This window comes from Notolabrus celidotus, chromosome 17 (assembly GCF_009762535.1).
Source record: "Notolabrus celidotus isolate fNotCel1 chromosome 17, fNotCel1.pri, whole genome shotgun sequence".
Classification (NCBI taxonomy): Eukaryota; Metazoa; Chordata; class Actinopteri; order Labriformes; family Labridae; genus Notolabrus; species Notolabrus celidotus.
Window position 1 is genome coordinate 6,418,742 of NC_048288.1, and position 10,651 is coordinate 6,429,392.

Here is a 10,651-nt window from a genome sequence, read left to right on the forward strand (position 1 = left end):
ACACACACCTATACATTCTGCGCACACGCACGCACGCACACACACACACACACACACACACACACACACACGCACACACGCACACACACTTAGAGCTGCTGACCTCAATCCTCTGAGTTTTAGGGAAGAACCATAAATCCAAAGAATGATACCATGTGCCTCAGACTCAGACTGCTGGACCTTAGATCTGTGCTTTGCAGACCTCAGGTGTGTCACTTCTGATTAAAGGTGGTAAAAATATTTTACCACAAAGTATGAAGGGCAAATCAGAAGAAAATGTTCGACAAAAAATTGATAACTACAACAATAGACCTACTTTATTTATATATTACCAGTTATTTATAAGGTAATGCTTTGTTTCTATAATAATACTTTGTTTCTATAATGATACTTTATTAATATAATAATACTTTGTTTATATAATTATACTTTATTTTTATATTACCATTTATTTAAATGATTCTTTATTTATATAATCATACCTTTTTATATAATAATACTTTGTATATATAATAATACTTTATTTTTCAACAATACTCTGATTATATAATAATACTTTATTTTAATAATAATACTTAGTTTATATGATAATTCTTTATTTCTATAACAATACTTTATTAATATAATCATACTTTATTTATATAGCACTTTTCAACATAAGTAACAAGGTGCTTCACAATGGGCAATGAAAACAACTAGACATGCAAGTCAAATGAGGCAATACATTTTTTTTTAAAGAATACAAACTTATGAAACAGACCCATAAGATCAAAGCTGAAATAAATAAAATCACTGAATTAAAGCTTGTGTCTTGAATGAAATAAAACAAGGGACTGACTCTGCAGGTCTGATCTCCACTGGCAGGCTCATGCATTTCCAGGAGGTAAAGTTGCAGTGTTTGCAGAAGGGGAGTAGTGTAAGTTGCTCAACTTTGTTATTGCTGGCACGTACTAAGACTGCACATAGCTCCTAACTTTCTGAGTGAATTTGGGTTGTTGATGAAACATAGGAAGAGTAAAACAGAGAGGACATGGGAGATGCAACTTGATGAAAGTGGGTCAATGTCTATGTAAGATGTTCAGTGTTATAGTTGTACATAGCAGCAATTGAAGGACATATAGATGATTATTTTGGAAGGAAAAGGTAGTACCACATGATATTTAATCAAAGATGAATTTATTTCCAGATGGATTCATCCCAGCATTGATCTGCATCATAGTATTTAAAGTAAGTGCACATGAGGAGTGGGAAAAGACAGAGATGTTACAATATAGGTGTGACATGCCACAGAGGGAGCACATGTAAAGGGTGTGTTTGTGTGCCTTAGTGTGTGTTTGTTCAGCCATGTGTGTGTGTGGAAAGAGTTCCTGTCATCTCTAATACTTTCATGTGGTTTGACAAATATAAAACATTCAAGTCTTCTCACAGTGAAGAGTCAGGGTGTGTTTCCCCGCTCGGTTATTCTGTCTTTTAACAGTGTAGTCAAAACAAGTCTGAACACACAACATCCCTGTCATTAAATATCACTTATAAACAGTCAGACATCACTTCAGCTGGACTGTGTTGTTTGACTGGTTTGTTTATAATAAGCTCCAGCAGCAGCAGCAGCAGCAGCAGAGGCAGCGGGTAGAGACATAGTGACCCAGTGATCTGATGACACCTGCAGGGAAAGTGGCGACACAACAAGGCAGGGACTCTGCAGGGACGCAATGAGGAAACACTTCTTCTGCATAAGCTACCGTTATATCTGAGGTAATTAGATGAAATGCAGCACCTACACAGTAATTTAAATATAGGAACATTTAAATTAAATTCAATATGTGGCTAATATCAGATAAAAGAGCAACAGAGATGATAGCTTTAAGCCTATTACAACGTCTAAAAGCATGACTTTTACCAGAGATAACACCGAAAACTCTGTTTAAGGTTATCAGTTTCAAATAATTATCAACAATTTCTGTTTTGAACACCCGGATTTTTAGATATCCATCTTTCAAAATGCCTTCACTGAACTAAAATGGAAGTAATTCAACATCTCTCCTGAGTAGTATTTGCAACAGTCAACAGCAGTGAGTTCCAAAGTGTGGTCAGTGCTCCACTAGTGGGCCTTGCAAGTATTACAAGGAGGTTGAAAGAGGTCTTCTACAAAAAACAGCGAGAAGATTTTACATTTTTCATCTTAAGAATTGACTTTAAAGACAAATTTGGTGCAAAAACTAATAGTCACGTCATATACCTATCACATATATCTCTACCTGAGGAAGTGATGTCGGCAGAATCAATACCTTCTTTTAAATCACTCCTCAAAATCTACTCTCATAGAAAGGTATTTTTAGAGCCAATTTGCTGATTCGCTGTTTGATATTATTGTTATTTTAGATTTTAATTAGTTTTAGTGTTATTATGAACTCAGTTTATTTAATTCCAGCTCAACCTGACTGTATTGTATCTTGCACTTTTAACATCTCAGGTCCTGCACAAGGACTTGAGAAGCAACATTCTCAAGCAACATGTAAAGAATGTTTTCAGGATGTTTCTGACGCCTGCATTCACAAAATGTTTTATTTAAGAATATTCGGGTGATATTTAAATAGAACAAAGATAGAATGTTTTATCTTTAACATTAAAAGGATGTTTGGATAATATTCTTTGGGTCACAGATTATTGAATGTTTTTAGAGTACGTTATCTGAGAACAAATTGTGAACGTAGAGAAAACTTCCTGCTGAGAATGTTTCAAGAACATTAGGGCATAATTAATTTGAGCACTGTTGTCACTTAACATTTAATCAATGTTTTTAGAGAATGTTACTTCTTTGAACACAAAGCAAACTTCCCGCTGAAAACATTACAGAAACATTCTCTGTAACATTAAAAGAATGTTTTTAGAACAAAACATTGCTAGCTGGTAACAATCCCTGTCTCCACGGATACTGATCTTTTACTTGACAAGTTAATGTTGTTCTGTTTTCTGATTTGTTGTTATTTTTTCTTTTTTGTCCTTGTGTTTTGCACTTTAGGGTCACCTTAAGAAGTAGTTCCCATGTAATCGGTATTATCCGATGAAACTCAAACACATGTCTAAATACAGATGTCGGCTCTGCATGACTAGAGGTGATGGTGAAATTACATCCTGAGACATCTTTCTGTATCGAAAGGCGACATGGAAAGATGTCTCAACGTGAAAACAAACAAACAAATATTGTTTTTCATAAGTTGTGTTAATCACCCCCTTACATAATGTATACTTTGTGCTGTATGTCCCAAAACCTTGAGAGACACATTTTTATATTGGAATAATTATGAAATCAAGCAGTGGAATTAAGACCAATGTCTAAATCTACAGCAGCCAAATTAAGCTGTAACAGCCTAACAAAAACTTCCTCTACTTTCTCTCTCTCTCTACAGACTTCATTGCCCCTCTCAGTCTCAGGATGCATCTGTGGGCAGATTAGCAGGGATTTGTCTGGACACAATCAGCCCATGTGAACCGCCTTGTCCTGGATGCTGTCCCATTCATATGGTTCTCCATTCTTCTCATGCGGGGATCACTAATCCAGGCAAAACCTATTAACCGGCACTCCAGTAGACAGGAAGAGATAGATTGACAGTTTGTATTTAAATCAGCCTGTTGTGCACTGAGCACTTCTCTGTGTTTGCATTGAAATGTGTCTGAACATTAACTCTACAATGATTTGGAGCTTTTGCCTGGACATGTATTTTTTTTATGTCCATTTGTCTCAAACAAACAAAACCTCATCTATTAAAATGAAGGACAGAAAAGACTCTAGAGGAGACCCTTTGTTTCATTCTGAAGAGCTGTATTTCTTATTTGGAGTAACAGTCAAGCTCCCACTTGTTTCTGCATGAACCACTAGAGGGAGACAAACGTTTTTTTAGTGTGCAACAGTGCTTGGTGACCAGAGAAGAAAATTGCTGGTTCAAAGGTGCAAATTGGCAGGTGAAGCTGGTTTGCAGATCTGGGCTCACTGGCAAAGATTTGAAAAATTTGGGTTTTGATGCAAAAGTGACAAAAACTGCAAAGTCACGTGGTAAGTATTTCACACCAGGGTATTATATTTCATGTAAAAGTTCAAGGTGACTTAAATCAAATAGTTCTCTTTATTTCTCGCTCTGTGACTTTTAATTGCAGAAGGAGGTTTTGCTTGCATACTTCATGTCATTGTGTAGGATTTTAATTATTAATCACACAGGGCAGGTGAAGCTGTGTGTTTGTTTCAAGTCAAGATTACAATGTTGTTTCAAATTTCTGTCAGGAAAGTCGGGTCACATTATCTTATCAGCTGCAATATATCCATCATTAAAACAAATGGCTGTTAAAGTGCACATTAACGAAACTTCAGACCTCAGTGTTAGTTTTTGCAGCGCGTCACTCTCAGAAAGGAACTGAAAGTTGTTGATTCTTGGTGTAAAGTAGTTTTGGTTTGAGTCTGTTTCAAACATTTCGGGAAAACATGATTGCTCCCTGTTCCAGGTGTGAATGTCCGACCCTACAACGACACTTAACAGCTTGTAAGCGCCAGAAAACCCACAAATGGTGTTGAATAGCCCCCGTATTTCCACACATGCTAAGCAGCTTCTTTGGGAAGGAAGAGTCTCCAGCCTGCCAATGGGGTTCCTTCTAATCCAACTTGTTTTCACTGTCTTGCTGGGAAGAAAGCGCCTGCACATTAGCACTGCGTTACGTTGAACAAAAGAGCTGCATTCCCGAAACTTATTCCTCCAACACGGAGAGAGAAATCTTGTATGGTCACTGCAATACCCCACTGTGCGCAAAACTCTCCACGAAATATGCGCAGTATACATCCAGATGATTCGTTTTTCTGCGCTAGCAGCTAATTTCATACGACTATAGAATCTTTTTTTGGGGTAACTTTAGATGATTTATTTCTGGAGCAATAAAACGACATGAACCAGTAATGAGTTTTCATGCTTATGTGTATAAGACCTGTGTATCATGACAACTCTCAATGTATACTCTCGTGTTATGGGGAATGCACTGATCATTTGATCTTGTGATGGACAGTTTATTACAACCATCAACTTAATGTTTCAGCGTTTGTATATTAGCCTTTCCTTATGTATATTGCTCACAAGGAAAATTGTTGATTGCATGTAAGCTTCAATCGAAGTGACTTTGCTTTCTTCTGCCACACCCCAACCCCCACAAGATTTACTCTCCCTCTCTGCGACCAACTGCTGCTCTAAACAAGTCTTTCTTAATTTTTATAGCCTCAAACTTTCGGGTTTCAATTGAGAAACTTGTGCAAATGTTTCTGTGACAGTTATTTTTTATTAACGCCCTTACTCTTGTTTTTTAAGTGCACGCTATCTCCAATTACGCACATAAACCCTTAAGGCCTTCGTGCGTAAATCTTCTAAGCAGTAATGCCAAAGCAGAGTTGGAATCTCTGCTTTGTAAGTGGCATGTTGATATTATCATAAGGGTTATTTACAGGTTTACTGTCTTCTCTCGCCCCTCCTTGTACACAGACCCTCCCCACCCCCCTGGGGCGATCAGTCATTCGGCTCTCAGATAACGCGTCATTCTCCCGTCGATTACGCAGCGGGATTTACATGAAACTGTTAATTGTTTGCTCTTCAAATAGAGTCAGCTTGGAGACAGCAGTCTGCCAGAAGTTAAGGACCAACTCTTTGACCTCCCTCCCCCTCTCCACTCTCCTGTCCGAACGTGCGGACCGATCTTCTCCCCCATTCGACCTGATCAGCATGACAAAACACTGGCCGGAGCCGAGCCTCTTGGCACTACCTTCTCTGCCCCACCTCGGAGAGCATCACGGCCATCAACTTGACTTCCATAGAAATGCGCAGCTGAGTTTTCCTCCCTGTGGAGTAGCGAGGAGCAATTCAGCTGAGCATTGGTCTCACCAGCACTCTGCTCAGATGGTTCCACAGCAGCAGCCGCGCTCGGAGAAGCCTGCAGCGCGCCCTGAGCACCTCACAAGTGGGACGGGATTCATGGATAAAGCTGCAGGGCCGGAGTCCTTGTACCAGAATCCACAGGATGTTAACTTTAAGCAGGAATCTATAAACCGGGATTCGTGGATCGCTGAAGGGGAAAAGAATGGCACAGGCGCCGGAAAGAAAAAGAACTATCAACGGTATCCAAAACCTCCATACTCGTACCTCGCTATGATCGCAATGGTCATCCAAAGGTCACCAGAGAAGAAACTAACATTATCTGAGGTAAGACTGAGTTATCATTGCTGATGTTTAAGGGCGCAGCGCTATGCTCATAGTTATTTGGGTAGGGGGAAACGCATGGCCTGTTTTACGCACGGCTCTGCTTCATGGTTCTTCTTGATTTACGCAGCATTTCAGAGGAGTCAGATAGTTCGTGTAGTCAAACTGTTCGCTATCAAAATACCACAAGAACACGCTCTGACCATTTACAGTCTAGAGAGTGACACATAGCAGCAGCTTTGGTGACACTTGAGTGACTTCCATTCCTGATAAGGGTTGACTGCAGTGAAACCAGACCCTGATCTATATCAGGAATGTGATAAGATACACATTGCATAGTGAAATCCCGTTTTAGTCACTGTAAATACTCAAATAATACATCTTTAATCCTTATTTTGATTGTTTTAAAAGTTAGTATCAACATCTTGAATTATTAAGTCTTCAAGTGAAGGAAAGGTCAATGAAGCTGGCATCTACACTTTCACTTCTCTTTTTTAATATTGTTCCACATCAGTGTTTTTGTTTAGCATTATCCTCCTGCATAACACACATATCCTAAAACCCTGTGAATTTAAACATCTGGTATTCTTGTTTCATTTCTAGATCCTGAAGGAGATCAGCACTCTCTTCCCGTTCTTCAAAGGGAACTATAAGGGCTGGCGAGATTCTGTGAGACACAACCTATCCTCATATGACTGCTTTGTGAAGGTAAGAGTGTTAAAACTGTTCAACAGTCACTTGTTTGAGTCTTTTTTAGTCTTCTCAGTGGCTTTGGAGGGCTCTAGGTATGTGTTCATCTTTATTGAAAGCATAGATACACTGAGGCCAAACCTGTTGTAGATTTTATCTTTTATCCACTGTTATGGTGATGGTTAAGTGTGAAACTAGTTCAGTCCTGCTCAACAAGGCTGTCAGGCCAAGTGCTCCTCTCACTCTCCGTCCTCCCTCCACCTGTAGGTGCTGAAGGACCCGGGGAAGCCTCAGGGTAAAGGAAACTTCTGGGCCGTGGAGCTGAGCCGAGTTCCTCTTGAGCTTCTAAAGAGGCAAAACACAGCCGTGTCACGTCAGGATGAGACCATCTTTGCCCAGGATCTGGCCCCCTACATCTTGCAGGGACACAAACCAGAATCTGAGCCACCTCCTGCCCCTGTCACCACCCTCCCTGCAGTAAGCTCCAGAAACCCCTCCCCACCACAGGAGGATTTGTTCCGACCCAAGCTGGACTCTTCCTTTGCCATCGACTCCCTTCTGCACAGCCTCCGGCCTCCTAGCGCCTCTGGTGACATGGATGTGTCCTCCAGGGACTGTTGGGGCAAGCACGATCGCCTCCGTGCTTCACCACCTCCTCAACCTCGCTACGCCTCCTCTGCCCGTAGTGCATCAGCCAGCTCAGCCAGCCCGGCCTCCACTTCCTCCTCCTCCTCCTCTGATGAAGAATGGAAAGGCATGTCTCTGTCTGGGAAGCGCATGCCTCTTGATGGTGAAGCTGGGTCAGATGGTTACGAAGACTACAGACCTCCTCTTCACAAATCAGCCCGTCGGGACACTGTTGCACCTCCATGGGAGCTCCCCACCTCTTACGCCAAATATGCTCCCCCTAATGCCGTTGCACCACCCAGCATGCGGTTCAACGGAGGCCCTTTGATGCCCCTACATGGCGGACTTCCTCTTTACGGATATGGTAGCTCTCCTGTAGCACCTGGTCACTTTTTAAGTCATGCTTATTGGCCAATCCTCCCCAACGGACGAGTTTCTGTCCAAGCCCCGCCCCTCATCATGGACTTGGACAACATGCTGCAATCTGTGCCTCCAAATAAAAGTGTATTTGATGTGTTGGTACCCACGAATCAGAACTCTCTTTCACATCATCAACCACCCAGTCAGTACACATTGCAGAATGGACCTCCACTTAACAGGTACCCTCAGTACTGACAATGAAAAACTGACTTCTATACTCAAATTGAGCCATACTGTCACTCAAAACACACAGATGCAAAACAAGACTCCACAAGGACATCCAATCCCTGTTAAAAATAATCCAATTAGTCTCTACCACTACTCCCAATTAAGACAATGTGGACTGTAAACTATGCAAACTGGTGTGGAAACTTAGAAAATAACACTGGGGACACTTTTTAGCAGTATCAGTGTGTGTTTTAAAAGCAAACTCTCATTTCATTGGAAAAAAAACTACCTCATACAGCTATACAAAGAACAAATGTCTACCTCAGTCTTTCAAATGAAATGAGCATGTATTAACACAGGCTTTGCACTGCTGACTGTATTTGCACTGTTTTCTATGAGCATGAAAATCTGTTGTTTACACACCGACAGCTGAATGTAAAGTTGGATTTAATCTTGAGTTTTACAGTCACATGACCGACTTAAAGCTCCCAGTTGGACTGTAAGTGTTGCATACAGAAGTACCTTATTTTACACTCCAGTGTCCTGCGAATGTTTAAAACATAGTGTAAGATTTTTTAAAGGTAAATAACTGACTCAGTGTTTGGGCAAACATATATTATTCTGTGTCAGTGTTTCACTGATGTGTCTGATTTAATGTCTAAGGTCTTATCTTTGTTTGTTCAGAATACAGAGTATACAGGACAAGCTCCTTAGACTGCATTGCTAAGCAGCTACAGAGGTATATGAACATGATATAGAGTAATACTGCAATTTTGTAAAAGTCTCCGCTCATGTTTTCTGTATTGATTTAAGATCTGATTGGTTTAAGAGAGCAAAATCTGTGAAAATGCTGTATGTTCCCAGACTAGTGGAGACAATCAATCAGTACAGCCACCTTTATCTTCCTCAGGTTTGAATGGACTTTCCTGTGCCCTGCTATAATTTGCACTATTGATGTCACTGTGATGATCTTATGAAGGAAATTGTTTATATGTGTCTACCAGCTTCGATAGGTGAATGTTATCTTAGTTGTTTGACTTTTTTTGTGGTCTTGTAAAATGTTTGTACAGAACTGAGTAAAAGTGAAAGCAGCTCAGAAGTTTCCAAAGGTTTCGAGTTGATCAGGGTATGTAAATAAAGTGCTGTTTATTTTAACTGTGTTGTATCCATCCATTATCCATACTGATGATTATAAAGTAAAGGTCATGCAGGTGGGCAGTTCTCCTGAAGAGAGGTACAAGACAAACATCTTTCACCGCCTAACTCTGTGTTTATGTATATTTAAGTTAACTATTCTTTAAGTCAGGGGTTCCCAAACGTTTTAGTCCACGACCCGTAAAAATAACAGTGCCAAGGAATGAAGACCCCTGTTGTCCTGAGTGCGTTAAAAATGTTGCTCACAAACTCATGCAGTAACTACTAAGTCAATCAAAAAAACTACATATTTTTTGTAATTTAAAAAAAGGCTAGAAGCAGCATCAATTTCATGAAATTGTCCAAATGTTTTTGTCCAAATTTTAGCTGAAATTTTTTTAGAAATATTTTTCCAAAAACTGAATGAAAAATGCAAATTTTGATCATCCAAAATTAGTTTTGTTTTTTGGAAGGCATCTGGAGACCCCCTTGGTCAGGGGTTCTCAAAGTCTGGGTCGGGACCCCTGGGGGGTCGCAAGACACAAATGATGGGTTGTGAGATGTCTTCCAGATATTTATTTTGTTTTTAAGTTATCTAATAATAGTACATTTTACCCATTATAGTAAAAAATATCCCAAAAATACTAGCTAACCTTGAAAATAGAAACTGTAATGAGTTCCTGTCTTTCTTTGTTGCCAGGTGTCTCCTAAGTTTAGAGTTAGTGAACAGTTAATTATAAAGCATCAGTAGCAGTAGGTTAATTCATAACGGCACAGGAAACACAGACACATGCTCATATAGGTAGGCTTATTTTCTGCAGACCAGCTAAATGAAGCCACGTTAAATCACTCTGAGGGACAGTGGGGGTCACGAGTCTTTGGCACTTATATTTTGGGGGTCATGTGCTGAAAAGTTTGGGAACCCCTGCCCAAGGTGGTCCAATCAAACCCCCACTTTGAAACACTGCAATGCTGATAAAATATGTTAAATTTCAGATTATTTTTCATTTAGTCTCAATTTGTAAATTCGCTTGATGTTCAATTTAATGTCTTTAAAATGGACATAACTGTTTCTTGGTTATTAAACCATGATAGTGTATCCATAAAAGTTGTAATAACTTCTAAAATTGTATCTAAAATAGGTCCTGTTGTATGAAATCATAAAGGGTTTTCTAGTAGCCTATATTTGCTATCAAAATAACAGCAGCTGTCCAAGTGAAAGGAGAGCAACAGTATATCCCCTTGACATGTTGGGAAGTATAAGATGACAAAATATACTCAGGTTAAGAACTATAATGGGGAAGAACTGTGTACATTATAATTTTAGAAGTACCAAGTTAACATGAAAGACTCATTGGTTAGCTTGGTATCTCAGAGTGCTAATGTCT

General features: G+C 39.8%; 1 protein-coding gene across 1 annotated transcript; it reads left to right on the forward strand.

Annotated features, from left to right (window-relative positions):
- Positions 1-3,905: 3,905 nt before the first annotated feature.
- foxh1 (forkhead box H1) lies at positions 3,906-9,284 on the forward strand. The gene is made up of 4 exons (XM_034706105.1): positions 3,906-4,051; positions 5,630-6,227; positions 6,828-6,932; positions 7,182-9,284. The coding sequence occupies exons 2-4, from the start codon at positions 5,751-5,753 to the stop codon at positions 8,154-8,156; spliced, it is 1,557 nt and encodes a 518-aa protein (XP_034561996.1). The 5' UTR covers positions 3,906-4,051; positions 5,630-5,750; the 3' UTR covers positions 8,157-9,284.
- Positions 9,285-10,651: the final 1,367 nt, after the last annotated feature.